This window comes from Lepisosteus oculatus, chromosome 9, assembly GCF_040954835.1.
Source record: "Lepisosteus oculatus isolate fLepOcu1 chromosome 9, fLepOcu1.hap2, whole genome shotgun sequence".
Classification (NCBI taxonomy): domain Eukaryota; kingdom Metazoa; phylum Chordata; class Actinopteri; order Semionotiformes; family Lepisosteidae; genus Lepisosteus; species Lepisosteus oculatus.
In genome coordinates, this window is record NC_090704.1 from 35,561,279 (window position 1) to 35,579,308 (window position 18,030).

Here is an 18,030-nt window from a genome sequence, read left to right on the forward strand (position 1 = left end):
TGCGATAGGAGGCATAACTGACAAGGTAATATTCGCACTAGCTACAGTTTCTGTGTTGTTGTCCGTAGTTCCATTCTGATCATAGCCCAGAAGAGAGCTGTAGGTTTATTTAGACCTCGCTGTTTATCCTGTGTACAAGTGTTTGAGCTTATGTGCCAGTACGTAATGAAAACGACGGTTCGGAAAGCTTTCTTTTTAACACTGATTATGTCTTTGATATGTTTGATCCTCTATGGCTTCGTTTTCGATGTTAAGAAGATTTACGACATTCGGTAAGTTTTAAACACCTGTTTCTTAAAGGAATTGAAGTGAATAACAGTGGAGCTTCTTAAGGAGAAAGTGGTGTACAAGTGGGAACTGAAGGAGTGGTTCAGAAAATCTGTCCCCCCGATTAGAAATTAAAGAAAAAAATTAGGAACAACTCACCTATAACATTCCCAGTTCGGTTCCCTGCCAAAGATGAGCTATCTGCGAGAGGTCTTGTCCGAAACTGGTTATTGTTTAACATGAGTATATACTGTTGGCTACAGCCTTATACAATGACACTAGTGTACCTGAGCTCTGAATTTATCGTTTCCACAATTTATGGCTTTGGGTATTATTATAACCATATGCTTTGCTATTGCTGGTAGCGTGCAGAGCACCCCATATAAAATATCTGGTTTTGTAAGACTCACATGAGATTTAACTCAAAACGACGGTTTGATTCTCAAAGAGATAAGTGTTTACTTTGATAAATCTCTGTCATCTTTTGGACAATGCAGGAAGCAATACAGAGACAATGTCAGAGGTCTGGTAAAATCTCATTTAGAATATTGTGTACGGTTTTAATCTGGAGTCAGTTTAGAGAGAAATGTGCTTCCGAGTGTAAAGGTATATCTTGGTCTCACAGTGTGGATAAGATGCTTGAAACAATTAATTTACCTCCTACCTACTGGCTAGTTGGGATAAAAGACAGCGTTTGTAACATTTTCTATTTATGTAGTTCTATATTTTGAAGAAAGCGCTTCTTTGGTAAAAAAAAATGTCAATCAAAAAGTACCAAGTACCGTGCCAAAAGGTGGTAATTCAGTATGGATTTTATTTCGCGAGGCTGAGTTTTAAATCATATTGTAAAAACTAAATATGCAAGATAAACTTTTAAAGGGGGGGTGTGTCCGGAATATCTAAATAAAACTTACACCTGCCAGAAAATTGTCGCACGACCAGGCAACCTCGGCAACAAAATGCCTTTAGATAGTTTGTCAGTAAACTCCTTAAACAATGATTGCAGTTGTCGGTGTCGTATCAAATTCAGTATTCCCTGGAAATCTGTATCCCACTCCTGAGCAATTATCTCATGATTTTTCTCATCAGGCCCATACTGTATAAAATGATGTATACTGTATGTACTGTAACACACAGGACAAAAGATGCACATTACCTTTGTATGCTTCTTTTGTGTTCCTCTGTCTTGAGTAAAAAGTACGGTTCGCATCAAATAAAGCGATATAAAACACACACAAACAACGGGCTCCTTTTTATTCATATTGTAATGACCCATATCCTGTCCGTGCACGCAGGAAGAGGAGATGCCTATATCATTCATTATCCTGGAAAGTTTGGTGGAGAGCGTGCGCTTTACCGAGGGGGTGACTATGAGGATACAGATTCCCAGGGGATACTGAAGTGGATACGACATGTGGACAGCAAAGCCTTGTTTAATGTGTAAATCATGGCTCTGATGACAGGAAACTAAAACAAAGGAAAATAACCAGTCATGTGCACAGAGTTTTTATCTGATTGTGATTTATCTTGAAAACTTGATGTTGTGATTCAAAGTGATGCTCCTTTATGGAGTTGACATTGCAAGTATGAATTCAAGTGAAATTTGAACCTTGTACTTTGAGGGCACTTTTTCACAATAAGCTAGAAGGAAACAACACACAGGGATGTTATTAAGAAAATGTAGTGTATATATACATGTATGTATAGTACTGTATATTTACTTTTTAACTAACATTATGTCAGATTAAGTTATATTTAATGGATTAATGACAATACAATAAAAACACATCATAATTGTTTCCCACACCTTCAGCAAAGGTGATATATGGTCGCGATTTTTGTTTGTGGAAGATACACTCATTTTGCCGCCACTGAAGAGAGATGATTTTAAATTCATGCCCCACTCGGATTATGACAACTTGTATCTCCACGATCCCCATCACAGACAGACGGTAAGAAACTTGCTTCCTATGTGTCTTGAAACAGCCTGCAACTTTGGGAGTCAAGTAGACTCTTTCTCTCAAAATAGAATTTGTTTTCAGGCCCCCATTTTATGTTTAGCCATTGTGAGTCAAATGTAACTTTCACAGTCTTGAGATTTTGTATTTAATAAACCTCTGAATTATGTTTCAACTGTTATTCATACCCTGGGATATGTTTCAACTGAGCTATTTCCTCAGACTCCATATTGTACTTATCCACCACAGAGCACAACCAGTAGTAATCACTTAGAATGCACACAGTGATAGAATATCCCACAAGACATGCACTATAGTCAGGCAGCTAGAAGGAAAGGGACAGACAGTGAGGACAGGATGATGAGTACAATAGTACAACAAAAGAAAATGCAACTGAGCATTTCATGACTATTTAGTGTAATTCCTAACAATTGCATGTATGCCAACTGTTGATTCCTTCCCATGATGTGCAGAGATTGGTTGATGCTCAGCTGACTAAAGGTGAGCACCTGCTAGGAGTGGGTAGATACACTCATCGTCAAACATTTTAAAAGGTGGCCATGCCCCCCTTTTCTAGGGGCTATTTCCCCTGGGCCTTTCCCATGTCATAGGCCGACGTCCTTTGGTACTCGTGTGCATTTGAAAATGGTCTTTGAGGTGTGAGCCTGAAGGTCACCAGGGCTGGAGATGTCCCTAAAGAAGGTGTAAGGAGTCAGGGAGCTCCAGCGACATGCAGGGCCTGAGCACAAGCAGCTCAGGGGGGAAACCTAGTTTGAGTGGGTAAAGGGTCAGAATAGCTCACAGGTTTGAATCTCACCTCTGGCGTCTTAAGCACCAGAGAAGTGTTTCAAACACAAGAGACAAAGCAGTTCGGGAAAACCAAGTGTGGTTGGGAAAAATATAGGTGTCCGAAAGCCTAGAAGTTTTGAATCTCACCTTCAGCGTCTCAGGCACCAGTGAGGAGTATCAGACAGTTTAGGAAAATATATGAAGTGGTGTGTACTCTAAAATGAGGCGTGATATGTAGGGGAGAGACTGCGTTCAAAATTTGAATGGAATTTTTAACTGAATTTAATTAAATTGAAACCATTCATGCACAGGGTATGGATCCATTTCAAAACATACAATGGGGTGTAGAGGTAAAGAACGCTCTCAAGACAAGAGAAATAAAATTTGTTTTATTTTATTTGTAACATTTCAGAGACAGATTACACAATTCCTAAACCCACACAGGTTACAAAGTACTTATAGAAATAAAGCTCTAAACACTCCAGAGCTCAGCCTTTAAATGTTGGCACAGAAAATGAGCTTGATAGATGTAGCTATTATTCCCACACCAGGTAACAATTCCACAGTGTCCCGCAAAGCATTCATAACGCCATTTCGCTCACCAGCTCTATAACCGTCAACACAGAGCTGAGCGATTCTGTCTAGCAGCCTAAATTAATTTGCTTGAGTAATCAGGGGTATGATATTGCTGCAGGTTTTATGCAAAAAACATTGTATTCTGGAATAGATTCCGGCACTAGCGCTAACTATGTTTTACTTTCTGATATGAATAGAGCAGATCTGTAATGATAACATTCATGCTCTTTACATACTTCTCAATGTCTTTTACACATTTGAGCACATCTGCATTCTTTTCTTTTATAACTTCAATTCTAGTTTTATGGAAAGAAGTGTGTAAAACACTCTTTCTATAAATTCCTTTGGATATATGCCGAATTCTTCATCTCTGGGTTTGTTTGGTTTGAATCTGTGAAAAAAAGAATGAAATGGATAGTGATAATTATGAGGTAACATTCTCATTTTCTACATGTATTTTAAAAAAACTTGTAATGTTTCTTTTTTACAATGTCAAAAGTTGTGTCAAGTATTTTGAAGTCCATAGGCAGTGAGTGTGTGTAGTGGTGGGGAATGGGATCATCTTTAATAATTTTCATCAGTTGAAAACGTGAACCAAATCTTTAAATAGCAGGGAATTTAGGGGGAAAGCCAGCATTCTGCAGGTTATGTAGGGGGTGTGTGGTGTAAATATTGTGCAAAATGTTAAGTGACATTAATTAAACGATTCAGGGATCCTAAGTCCTGTTTTATAACTGGGCTGACTTTGCTTGGGAGCTCAGTGAAGAAAACTAGGGTTTGAAAAAATCACTGTTCTTATTGTGTTTCAGACCTGCCCAGAGTCTGTCATGTTCTCTAAAGATCCTGAATTTAAGAAGGCTTTCATTCCCAACATTCAAATCTTCATGCACAAGGAGCACTTCAGCATAAAGGAATGGAACCGGCTGATACATTTCAATAACCCCTTTGGCTATATGGATGCTAACTACACTGGTGAGTAAACATACACAGCCCATGCCAGGAGGACACTCCAGACCAAATTTGGCAGTTTAATTCTTTATCTTTTTAGGAGTGCTTGGATGGTTTCTGTCATGTGTTCTTTTTGATGTTTTGCCAACTACTCACGTCAGTGCTTATTCAGGAAAATGTCCTCTGACTCAGCAGATGATACCACATTGCTCAGCTGATCTTTTGATTGCACAGAACTTTTCAACATAATATAAATGAGCAAAAACACAAGAGAATTCTGGGTCAAATATCACCGATCATTCTTTGATGCTCCCTGCAGTACTTCGGGAGGCTGTGCAACTGATCCCAAAACTCCAAAACTATCAGCTTCTGCCTGTTCCCAAAACTGACAAAGAGGGATGTATCCGCTGTGCCGTTGTTGCAAGTGGAGGGATTTTGAACGGTTCCCGGAAGGGGAAAGAAATTGATGACCATGACTACGTATTTCGGTAAGATGTTCCGTGTGATGAGCAATCCTTCAACACAATATTGTCAGTGCAGTCAAAGAGGCCTTTTAGAGCTAAAGCCAGAACTAAAACACTCCACCCATCCATTTTCCAACGGCTTTATCCAATACAAGGTCGCTGGGGAGCTGGTGCCTATCCCAGCAAGCAAAAGGCACAAAGCAGGGTACACTGTGGACAGGAATGCAAGTCCATTGCAGGGCACACACAGACACAAACATACACACACTCACACCAGAGCCAGTTTTCCCAGAAGCCAATTAGCCGCCAGTATGTCTCTGGACAGTGGGAGGAAACTGGAGCACCCAGAGAAAACCCACACAAATGCAGGGAGAACATGCAGACTCCACACAGGAACTGAACCCAGGGCCCCAGAGCCCTAGCGCATGGCAGCAATGCTAACCACTGTGCCACTGTGCCACCTAATGTGCACCTCTTTCAAATTCAAATCAACATTAAAACAACATTTTACACACAATTTGTCTTTCCTATAGTTTATATATATATTGTCTCTTTCTACAGTATAACTATTTAAATTGTTGGATGGTGGTGTTGGGGTGGGGGCAGACTGGAGGCTTGCATTACATTGAGGCAGTAAGCTCTGACTTCTGTCCTTTTTGTTTCAGTGTAACAGCATTTTATATACAGAGTCTTTAGTTTTCACTGTTTTACTAAATTGTTTGTGGACGGGTCTTTGTGAGGTGAAAATAGGCATACAATCTCTTGCACAGACAGATGGCAGATAGTATTATATTCATTCTCCTAATAAACCAAGGTCTTTTCGTTATGCAAGGATTCAAATAAAAAAAAGCCTCTGTATTTTTGTTACAAAACTGTTTAAACGTTTAAAGTTTAAAACAAAATATGTGTGACTGAAAATTGGGAACATAATAATGTAAATCTTGTCTAGGATTAAATCCATGTAAATCCATGTGTAGGATTATTTGAGTTAAATGTGGGTTTTTGGATGCATTTAGAGTCAGAATTTCCTATGTTAATTTTTTGCATTCTATACAGGCTCTGTCTTTTGCTACATATGAAATGTTTATTGTTTTTTTTAGTCTAGAAAAGATGTAAAAAAGCAATACTAGATCTAGAAACATATATGAAGATCATTTTAGACCAATGCAGTTCCATGGATTTCAAAAATTAAAATCTAACATCAGGAAGAAGAAATAGGAAAAAAGCATAAATGTAAATAATGTTATGCTTGTACAGTCATGGATATTTAAACTAGGAAACGTAGTACAAAACTGTACGAAAAGCTACAAATAGGGTCATTTAGCTCACCCTTTTTTGTGTAAAAAAATGCCTTCCTTTTCTTTAAAAAAACCTCTTGTCTGTAGTTCCAAACTACAAACCAAAACGTACTTCTTTTGGATATTGTTTCACTGTTTATTCTGGAGAAATACTACAGTGTATGTCTTTGTTTTTCTCATTTACAATTCCCTCTCGAGATCTATGTGTACACATTTACTGGATTATTCGCATAATGTTTAAAATTGTTTTTGGAATTTTGTAACATTTTCAGTAAAGATGAACAATAAAGAAGAACAAAGAAAAGCAGTTAAAATCACAGAAAGAATGAAATAAACTCCACGATAACTCCAGGAAGAGAACGCGCTGGTTAGGTTTCTCCGTTTTAAAGCTCAGTTCAGAAAATCAGATTTCTTTACAGGTGACGTTAGTTTTAGAAAATGTTTAATTGCGAGTACACTAACTTTTTACATTTACACTGCTTTAAACATGAACAGAAATGACTTAATTAAAAAGGAATATATGAATTGTTGGCAATTAAGTCGTCTGATTAGTAAATAGGCTCTGATATAATTTTTTAGTAGCCATTGGCAACTAGCAACTCCCGCATGGAGGTTTTAATGACAAACCATAGTTGCTAATTAATAATAGATATTAAATTAATAATTTTATATAATGATTTAATGACAAAGAGATTTTTCTGCAGAATGAACCTTGCCGTTACCAAAGGCTACGAAGAGGACGTGGGACGCAAAACGTCGGTCTACGTCCACAGTGCCCACGCCTTGACTACTGCAGAATACTTCTTCGGCGCAAACGGCATCCCTCATGATGAGGCAAGTTACGACAAGTTACTCTGTAACAGAGCGTTGGCCATGTGTTGTTTAGGCTCTGCAGTCCAGTCGCTTGATTTAGATGTGCTTTTATTTTTCAGATTCAGGGCATAATCGAAAGACGCTCGCTGAAACAGCGCAAACCAGCGCTGAAAGTCTCAGATCAAAACGTCCAACAGCGCTGCTGCAGTTGTGTTACATTATACTTCATTAGCTATAACATACAGTATATATTGCAACGTCTAGTATATATTGTTTGATACCACGTTAAAGCAGTAGGTTAGTAGTTATTTATTTTGTTTTAGAGCAGTAGCTCTTAAACTGTTGCCTCTCACACAGTAGTAAACGGTTGAAAACGAGTTCGGATTTAGTCAGGGTGGAATGGTACTACTGTTTGATACTAAGCGTTTACACATATAACGGCACTTGAACATTTCTCCTATTCATCTTAGAATTATTTTCCATGTAGTTTCAATAGTAGACATTTTTTGGAATAACATTTCACAGCTTCTCTTCATCTGCCGTCTTTCAGAGTCGACAAACGTGAAACGGCTAATTGCTTTCCTGCCACAAATCGTTCGAATGAGTATTTGTTCCTGTGAAAGACAAAGGCATTATGTTAACTAAAAGTATCATTATTAATAATTGTATATTGCTACATGATCTGTGGCTTACTGAAAACACAAAACGTCCTTCCATCAATTTTCATCAAATGCCTCATCCAATTGAGGGTATCAGGGGAGCTGGAGCCTATCCCAGCTGGCAATGGGCACAAGTCAGGATACAACCTGGATGGGACACCAATTCATCGCAGGACACACAGACACAAACACATACACACTCACACAAGGGCCAATTTCCCCAGAAGCCAGATAACTTACAGTACATTATGTCTTTGGAGTGGGTGAGGAATCCCATGTGAACACAGGGAGAACATACAAACTCCATGCAGATACCACCCCAGGTCTGGAATTGAGATAATACAAAGACCACATCTTCTGAAAATATAGACAATTAAAACCTTGTTATAAATATTACTATTACTTCCTGTGGATCTCAATGATAAGAAAACATGAACTTGATTTTAACTAAATTAACTGCATTAGTGAAGGCATTGGATGATGCTCCAATATGCTTTGATAATGTTTAGAACCCTTTTGTTCCACAGCTCCACGTCTTTTGGAAACTAGCATCCTTTAGATTATCATTTATGTTGGTGTATCGCATAATGACAGTTCCCTTCCTTCTTCAAGGGCATCAGGTACGTCATGATCCCGGAAGGCATGCGTGATTTTCAGTGGCTCACAGGCCTGTTGAAGAACTCCACTGTTGCCACTGGACCTTATAAGGGATTCAGGTAGGACAAGAATTTACAAACCACTCTGACATTATTACTCATTAAAAATGAGTTGTGTTTTTGTATCCTCAACGCTAAAATAAACATTCAAGTCTACAGTCCGTGTGATTAAGTTAAAGGATAAATTAGGGAAAGAAAAGGCAGGAAGGACAAGGCATAAATAAAAAAAACGTTTCAAACATATTTACTGAGTAAGAAAAGGCTGCAAGATTTTGCTGTTAAAGCGGATGGGTTGCAGAATGAGAGTCATTCAGTGTCGATTTAACTGAAAATCACGTCAGCTTATTAAATTACAAGAATTCAAGACGTGGACCTAAGGAACAAATTAATGACCTGCAGTACAAAACAGAACCAGCTAAACAGGAAAGAACAGTAAGCACACCCACGGGTTAGCTTGTGTGCGTGACGCAGGGTTTTTCAGTGCAATGTACAGTATGATATACAGTACAATATGTGAAGCAGCAAAGTTTTTCTGTAGAGAGCCTGGGATTGCAGGCTCTGCAATGAAATATGTAAACATGTTCTGCCCTTATGTTCAAGTCCATTAAACCAAAGCCTTGAGAGGTTGGGAACTGAGTAACCTCAAGGGCTACACTGAGTAATATTTGCATTATTGCAACAAACACACATACTACAAGCGTTATCATCTGTGTCTTGGTTTTCCAGGCCCTGGAAGCTTTATAGTGGACAGTTTGATCCAAGAAGATTCTTTGTGCTTCACCCTGATTTCCTCCGATACGTCCGGAACAGGTAAGAACACGAGAGAGGACATGGTGCACTCATTAAACATGGTTTAATGACCCACAGACCTCCAGTTTTACCGAAAACTCTTATTTCGGCCTTTTCTTCATCCTGGCATTTTCTCCGTGTACCGAAAACTCCCTAGCATAAATGTAGTGTATGTCTGAACTCAGAGAGCCTACATCTCATGGCACAAAGTTCACAAAAAAAGTTAATGAAAAGACCAATCATCTGAAAAGGGAGTGTTACCACAGCAGGCTAGGGACTCACTTTTAACACATGTGGAATCTTACAATCCTTTAAATGTCTTTTCCTGTTTCTAACCAATTAGTTTTTCACCAGGTCACCTTTATATTCTGCATCTGCAGCATTTTAGCAGATGTGGTCAGACCTCCAATTCATACCAAAGTCCGACATAATTGTTGTTGTGTTACACAAAGGGAACTCTTACACAAGGAGATGCTTTTTGGGTTGACTTCATTGGTCCTTTACAAAGTTTAATATCCAGGTACCTCAGTCACCATTCCTGCAGATCATTGTATGTTTCAGAGAGAGATTCAGCTTCTCTGATTGGAACCCAGCTTTCAGTACTGTCTGTCTCATTTTTGAGCTCTTTCTTGAACAAATGTATCCCTTTTGTGCTGTGGCTGATCAAAGTCTGTCATTGTAAATTCTACAGAATGAATAACCATTTTAGGTTGTGTACAGATGAGCTTACTTGTTAAATATTTAGCCTCTTTACCTGTCTGATGAGATTAGTAGCACAAATCTTAAATTCACTCCTCACAAGCATGAATTGATCATTATTGATCTTTTTTTGTATTATTGCACATTATTGATATGATACCACCACTAATCACTAATAATATATCACTAATAATAGTAATATGCTATTACTAATATGGCCAAAATACTTATTTTGTCCTTATTTGTTTTGCCTTCTTTCAGTTGTCTATGGAAAGTAGGTGGATATTCGTTTTTGAAAATCTGTAATTTATAAAACTGTGTCATTATCTGCTGACTCAATAAATGCATGTCCCATTCTGCTGTTTCAGAATATTAATGCTTCATTACACATACAGTAACTGTATGTATACATTAGTTTGTAGTGATAAAAGTAGACTTCAAATCAAATCAAATCAAAGTTTATTTATCAAATGCACAACAGTGTGCAGCAGTAGTTGCTGGGAATGAAATGTCTTTTCTGCGAGTTCACAGAATCACAAAAATCACAAAATTAAGGTTACATAATAATAGATAATAATGTAATAGAAATTGAATAAAACTCAATATGAATAGAGTTGCTATGTGTCCACGGTGTATGCAATATATACAAGTAGTGCAGTATGCTGAATACAATGAAAACTGTATGTCCATGTAGCCATTACAGGTGATTTGCTGAAGGAACTGCAGGTTGGCTATTTAGCAGTCTTATTGCCTGGAGGTAGAAGCTGTTCCGTAATCTGTTGGATTTTGACCGAATGCTTCTGTACCGTTTACCGGACGGTAGGAGAGAAAACAGTTTGTGACTGGGATGACTGGGGTCCTTGAGAATAGACCTGGCCTTCTTAAGACATCTGGCTGAGTAGATATCCTGGATGTTTGGCAGCTCACAGCCGGTAATGAGCTGCGCTGACTTCACCACACTCTGCAGTACTTTGCGATCCCGGACAGAGCAGTTCCCATACCAGGCAGTGATGCAACCAGTCAGGATGTTCTCAATAGTGCACCTGTAGAAGTCGCCCTGGATATGTGTTGGCATGCCAAATGTCTTTAGCCTACGGAGAAAGAATAAGCGCTGCCGTGCTGTTTTGACCACGGTGTTGGTGTGGTGGGTCCAGGTTAAGTCCTCTGAGATGTTAACGCCCAGGAACTTAAAACTACTGACCTCACCTGCAGTCCCATTGATATAGATAGGTGTGTGTTCCTATAGTCCACAATCATCTCCTTAGTCTTACTGATGTTCAGAGAGAGGTTGTTCTCCTGGCACCATGCTGCCAGGGTTTCAACTATGCAGACTCCTCACCATCTGTGATCAGGCCAATGACTGTTGTATCGTCCGCAAACGTAATGATGGAGTTTGAGTTATGCCTGGTGACACAACCATGGGTAAATAAGGAGTAGAGGACAGGGGTAAGCACACAGCCTCGGGGGGCTCCAGTGTTTAAAGTTAGGGTAGAGGATATGTTGGTACCCACCCTCACCACCTGCGGACGTTTCGTCAAGAAGTCCAGGATCCAATTACAGAGGGAGGTGTTCATTCCCAGGTCCTGGAGCTTGATGACAAGCTTTAAGGGCACTATGATATTGAATGCTGAGCTGTAATCAACAAAGAGCATTCTCACATATGTTCCTTTTATATTAAACTTTGTGTTTCAATTGGAATAGGTGTGCGATATGAATATATACATAGTGATATTTTATATAATGTTTTAAGAATGGAGTTTGTAGAATGGATTTTCCTTCCTATCTGTGAAAGAAAATATATAATTGTGTTAATTTCCATTTATATTATATGGATGTAAAATATACATTCTCTGATAACAACCCAATGAATATATTGAAAAGGATCATAAAACACAAATGAAATGTCACATAATTCTGTTTATTGCTATCCAGGTTCCTCAGGGCCAGCCAACTTAACACTGAAGACTGGCAGATCTACCGGCCAACCAATGGGGCATTCACCATGATTTTGGCACTTCACACCTGTGATGTTGTGAGTAACTTGCACTTGATATTTACACTTCTGCACTGTTGTCCTCCTGTTTTAGAAATAATCTGCAAACGTGTTTACTAAATATATTAGACTCTAGATCATTGATTGAATTACCTTAATTATTATCACAGCAGACAAGGAACAAAGGCCATACATTTTGTATTTATATTAAAAGAATTGTCTCAGACGATCATGAACACAGTACAGTACAGTTTCTGATTGCAATCTGTCTCGCTTTCAGGTGGATGCCTATGGGTTCATCACAGCAGACCATGCAAAGTATCCCAATTACTACTTTGACAAGAAAAAAACTGAAGTTATTTTTTACCTCAATCATGACTATGATTTGGAAATCAGAACATGGAAAAAACTGCATGATGCCAAAATTGTGAATCTTTACCAGAGGACAGAAGATGCACGGTAATTCACAAGAACAATAGGCTTAACAGTGCAATGGAGAAACCACTATTTATCCTTCCTCATTATGAATGTATCCCCATTTCATTTCAATATGTACTGCATGTTATATATTTAGCCTTAGCATTTGATGCTTATCATCCCCTCCACCTCACTTTCACACAACCCCTTGTAACAGGACAGCTGTGTTTTTATTAGTTGTAGTGCCTGGGAAATGGTTTTAGGTTTGTGAAGGTTTGACATCATGATTAGACAGTTTGTGCTCCTGGTTGCTTTGTGGTTATCAGCAGTCTCTCGGTTGTGAAGGTTATATGGGATAGGTGATGTGTATGCTAAGGCTAATTTGAAGGGCGAAGCATGGGTGGCTCTCTTGAGGGATAAGACTCCCCTCCACCACCACCACCAATGTCTACACAGCTGTTGGCTGCAATCACCTGTGATGCGGTAGGTCTGGACAAGGGATCGGCTGTGGGCTGCAAAAACTTGTGAGTGTGTGAGGAACAAAGGTGGTAAAAGACAGCAGCTTGGAGGAGACCAAAGTGGGGCTTAAAGAGTGGAGGGTGTTACCTGTCTGTTCCTGGATCTCTGACAGGGTGTGCTGGACATAGACTGGCTGGATGCGAGAGAGAACACACTTCAGAGGTTATGAGCTAGCTGTGAAGGGCAAGCAAGAAAAGAAAGAATAGAAAAAGAAGAGAACTGAGTGGATTTAACTATGGGAGTGATTCACAGATCATGTACAGACAGGCCTGTAATGAGCTCACCCACTGGGGTGTGGCCTGGCTTTGTTTCAGTAAAGTAGTAACAGACATGATTGCTGCTGTGTTAGGGGAACAAGGATGGGTTATATTTAGGGTCCATGGACAGAAAGGACAAGTTGAGCTACTGCTGGCGAAAATTATTTATGGTTAAGGTTGAACAATGCCTTAAGAATGAGGGAGAGACAGGGTTTGGGTCCAGAAGGGGATGTTGGCCATCCTGGGGGAGATTTGGGTTGTTGTCTGAATATGGAAGGGAGACTGCTCCTACATGGCATAATTCTGCTGTATGTCACTAGATAGCTGTGAGTGGTTCCTTGAGCGTAAGTCTGCTGGTTGGGTGTTGGGGAATCCTGCAGTGGGTTAACCCTCAGAAGGCATTGAGGTGGTAGTCTGGGACCACTCCTCATGATCGGTCGCCTGGGGAAAAGAAGCCCCATCACAGTGTGAAACTGAGAATTTCCCGGGATGTAAAACAAGGTTATCAATAATCCTGGAGGAGGTTATGTAATAGAGAAAACTGATGCTGTGGTTTAAGATTGCATAGAGAGAATGGGCTAATGGTTATAGCTTATGGTTTACATGTGATGGTTTATTGACTTAGCATAAAGTCTTGGTTTGCTTGCAAACTGGCTTATGGTTAAAAGTTACAGTTATGGTTCATAAAATCCAGTTGCAGGTCAGCTAAAACGCCACCAATCAGATTTGTGTAGTTGGAAACCAGAGGCTGAGGGCTGTGCCTAAGGTTGGTATGGCTCTCACACCAGTGACAAACGAGGACTCAGATCCGAAACACGTGGTCTTTTATCCGAATTTTTACTTTTTCTCCTGTTTTCTGCAGTTCCTCCTGTCTCCTTATATTCATTCTCCTTCCACGGTCTCTTGCTTCCTGTGTTCATTGTTTTCCCCTTAATCCCTGTGGTGGAACCATGCACTTAGAAATATTAACACTACACCTCTGCCCCCTCCAGTCTCTCCTGTCTAGGCTTTGCCTTGGGATCATTGAATAATTTAGCATTTTTTTTATTTTTATTATATTGCTTTTGTTAAACTCAAAAGTATAGTTACTGTAATTACAATTCCTAGTATCTGAATAATTTTATTCAGTGATCTTACCATTGAATTCTCTAAAATTATTAAGTTTTGTTTAGTTTTGATTTCTTTAGTTTGTGTGTTTCACACATTAATATTTTATATTTTACATATTTATGTTTGAATGGAAATGATTGTGCCAACTAAATTATTATTACTACCTGTGATATATTCTATATGTTTCATTCCATTTTGTCAGCTTGTATGGATATGATTCTTACTGTATTTTTTGTACAAGGTCATGTAATGTATTGTATGTACATGTATTGTAAATTGCCCTGAATGAGGGTATTTGTGAATAAAATAATATGGTTAATATTACCAGCACTTTTATTTCATGTCCTTCCTCCTGCCTGCTCTTAAAGATGTTTTGTGTCAGTGCACCTGTTCATGCCTGAGTGGTGTGAGTATGGGAAGCAAATATCTTGTGAGAATACAGAGTCACTTGGTGTTTAGGAACTCTAATAAATGGTTATTTTATATACTTAATGATTTTAAACACCACCCTCTCTTGTAAAGAAGCAAAAGAAATAATGTCTGGAATTCAAACAAAGACCACAACTGAAAACAAGATCCTCCAAAAAAAGTTAGAATTAAAAGCAGGAAATCTGACCCTGCTGGCAGTGATGATAGTGGCATCAACAACACAGAGTTCCAACTGAAACAATTCTAGGGGAGCAGAGGGAAATTAAAGATGTCTTGAAAAACGTAACTGAAACTCACCAAGTTTCAAGTGAGAAAGCTGGTCTACTGTGATCTGTGACAAAACAAAGAACATCAGACGTAGATGACTGAACACAGCTCAAAATCACACATTCTGAAGGGACTCCTTGTTGATTATATTAATGCTCTGAAGAAGGTTGAAAGAAAGAGATTAAACAATTTAAATGAAAAGTTGAATAATATGTCAACAAGGTACGAGAGAGAATATACTTGATTTAATCTTTCAGATCTATTATTGCAGATGTACAGTGCCTTGCGAAAGTATTCGGCCCCCTTGAACTTTTCAACCTTTTGCCACATTTCAGGCTTCAAACATAAAGATATAAATTTTTTATTTTATGTGAAGAATCACCAACAAGTGGGACACAATTGTGAAGTGGAACGAAATCTATTGGATTTTTGAAACTTTTTTAACTAATAAAAAAATGAAAAGTGGGGCGTGCAAAATTATTCGGCCCCTTTACTTTCAGTGCAGCAAACTCACTCCAGAAGTTCAGCGAGGATCTCTGAATGATCCAATGTTGTCCTAAATGACTGATGGTGATAAATAGAATCCACCTGTGTGTAATCAAGTCTCTGTATAAATGCACCTGCTCTGTGATAGTCTCAAGGTTCTGTTGAAAGTGCAGAGAGCATCATGAAGACCAAGGAACACACCAGGCAGGTCCGTAATACTGTTGTGGAGAAGTTTAAAGCCGGATTTGGATACAAAAAGATTTCCCAAGCTTCAAACATCCCAAGGAGCACTGTGCAAGCGATCATCTTGAAATGGAAGGAGTATCAGACCACTGCAAATCTACCAAGACCTGGCCGTCCCTCTAAACTTTCAGCTCAGACAAGGAGAAGACTGATCAGAGATGCAGCCAAGAGGCCCATGATCACTCTGGATGAACTGCAGAGAACTACAGCTGAGGTGGGAGAGTCTGTCCATAGGACAACAATCAGTCTTACACTGCACAAATCTGGCCTTTATGGAAGAGTGGCAAGAAGAAAGCCATTTCTCAAAGATATCCATAAAAAGTCTCGTCTAAAGTTTGCCACAAGCCACCTGGGAGACACCCCAAACATGTGGAAGAAGGTGCTCTGGTCAGATGAAACCAAAATCGAACTTTTTGGCCACAATGCAAAACGATATGTTTGGCGTAAAAGCAACACAGCTCATCACCCTCAACACACCATCCCCACTGTCAAACATGGTGGTGGCAGCATCATGGTTTGGGCCTGCTTTTCTTCAGCAGGGACAGGGAAGATGGTTAAAATTGAGGGGAAGATGGATGCAGCCAAATACAGGACCATTCTGGATGAAAACCTGTTGGAGTCTGCAAAAGACCTGAAACTGGGACGGAGATTTATCTTCCAACAAGACAATGATCCCAAACATACAGCAAAATCTACAAAGGAATGGTTCACAAATAAACGTATCCAGGTGTTTGAATGGCCAAGTCAAAGTCCAGACCTGAATCCAATCGAGAATCTGTGGAAAGAGCTGAAAACTGCTGTTCACAAACGCTCTCCATCCAACCTCACTGAGCTCGAGCTGTTTTGCAAGGAAGAATGGGCAAGAATTTCAGTCTCTCAATGTGCAAAACTGATAGAGACATACCCCAAGCGACTTGCAGCTGTAATCGCAGCAAAAGGTGGCTCTACAAAGTATTAACGCAAGGGGGCCGAATAATTTTGCACGCCCCACTTTTCATTTTTTTTATTAGTTAAAAAAGTTTCAAAAATCCAATAGATTTCGTTCCACTTCACAATTGTGTCCCACTTGTTGGTGATTCTTCACATAAAATAAAAAATTTATATCTTTATGTTTGAAGCCTGAAATGTGGCAAAAGGTTGAAAAGTTCAAGGGGGCCGAATACTTTCGCAAGGCACTGTAGATTCATCTACAGTAGCCTCCAAATTTATTCAGGCTGTCCATGACTTTGAAACCTTGATTTATCAAAGTAAATGAAGTTAAACAACAAGATTATTTAGTGTTTAGGAATTAAAAAGTGATAATGTATGAAAAGGAGTTCTGAACATTTCAGTGGAATAACAAAAGGTAATGATGTACAGAGCTTTACAAAAGTATTCTTTCTGTTCCAAAGGTGTTACATTTGTTGAATTACAAAAGTTGTATGGTGTATTTATTAAAGTAAATATTTTTAATTGAGCATTGAATGCTCAAACTCAACATTTCATGAGTAAAAAAGATAAACTGCAAAAAATATATATAACAAAAATATACTTACTACACAAGTATTCACCCCCTTTGCTATGGGAATCCTAAATTATGTCTGGTGCACAAAATTACTCTGATAAGTTATACAATTAGTTGAATTGTTTCAATCTGTGTGCAATAATAATAATAATAATAATAATAACATTTTATATAGCGCCTTTAAAGGTGGCTTCTCAAAGCGCTTTACAGGATGACAGTAACAATAAATAAGAAGATTTCACAAGATAAGACACAATTACAATTACAACAATACAACAATAACAATAGAGGAGACCGTGGAAGGTGGTACTAAGAAGAGCAGAGGGATGAAGAATGGAACCAGTTAGGTAAAGGCTTTTCTGAAGAAGAAGGTTTTGAGTCTGGATTTGAAGGAGTTTAGAGAAGGTGACTCTCTGATATCCTTGGGCAAAGAGTTCCAGAGCTTGGGGGCATAGCAGGAGAAGGCCCTGTCGCCCATATAATGTAGACGGGCTTGGGGGACAGTAAGGAGGGCAGAATTTGAAGAGCGGAGGTTGCGAGGTGGGGAGTAGGGCGATAAAAGTTCAGACAGGTATTGAGGTGCCAAGCCATGTAAAGCCTTATAGGTGACCATGAGGATTTTAAAGTCTATGCAGAATTTGACCGGAAGCCAGTGCAAGGACTCCAGGATAGGAGTAATGTGAACACTTGCACTAGACCTGGTCAGGATTCTGGCTGCTGAATTTTGGACATACTGCAGTTTGTTCAGAGTAGATTTAGATACCCCAGCAAGTAGAGCATTGCAGTAGTCAATTCTAGAGAATACAAATATGTTGATCAGCTTTTCAGCAACAGTTAATGATAGCATTGGGCGTAGCCTTGCGATATTTCTAAGGTGAAAAAAAGATGT

At 39.1% G+C, this 18,030-nt stretch overlaps 1 protein-coding gene across 1 annotated transcript; it reads left to right on the plus strand.

Annotated features, from left to right (window-relative positions):
- Positions 1–24: 24 nt before the first annotated feature.
- LOC102689937 (alpha-N-acetylgalactosaminide alpha-2,6-sialyltransferase 1-like) lies at positions 25–14,536 on the plus strand. Its single transcript, XM_006635331.3, has 9 exons — positions 25–272; positions 2,081–2,219; positions 4,400–4,562; positions 4,858–5,026; positions 7,005–7,134; positions 8,385–8,488; positions 9,155–9,238; positions 11,849–11,948; positions 12,190–14,536. The coding sequence occupies exons 1-9, from the start codon at positions 151–153 to the stop codon at positions 12,370–12,372; spliced, it is 1,194 nt and encodes a 397-aa protein (XP_006635394.3). The 5' UTR covers positions 25–150; the 3' UTR covers positions 12,373–14,536.
- Positions 14,537–18,030: the final 3,494 nt, after the last annotated feature.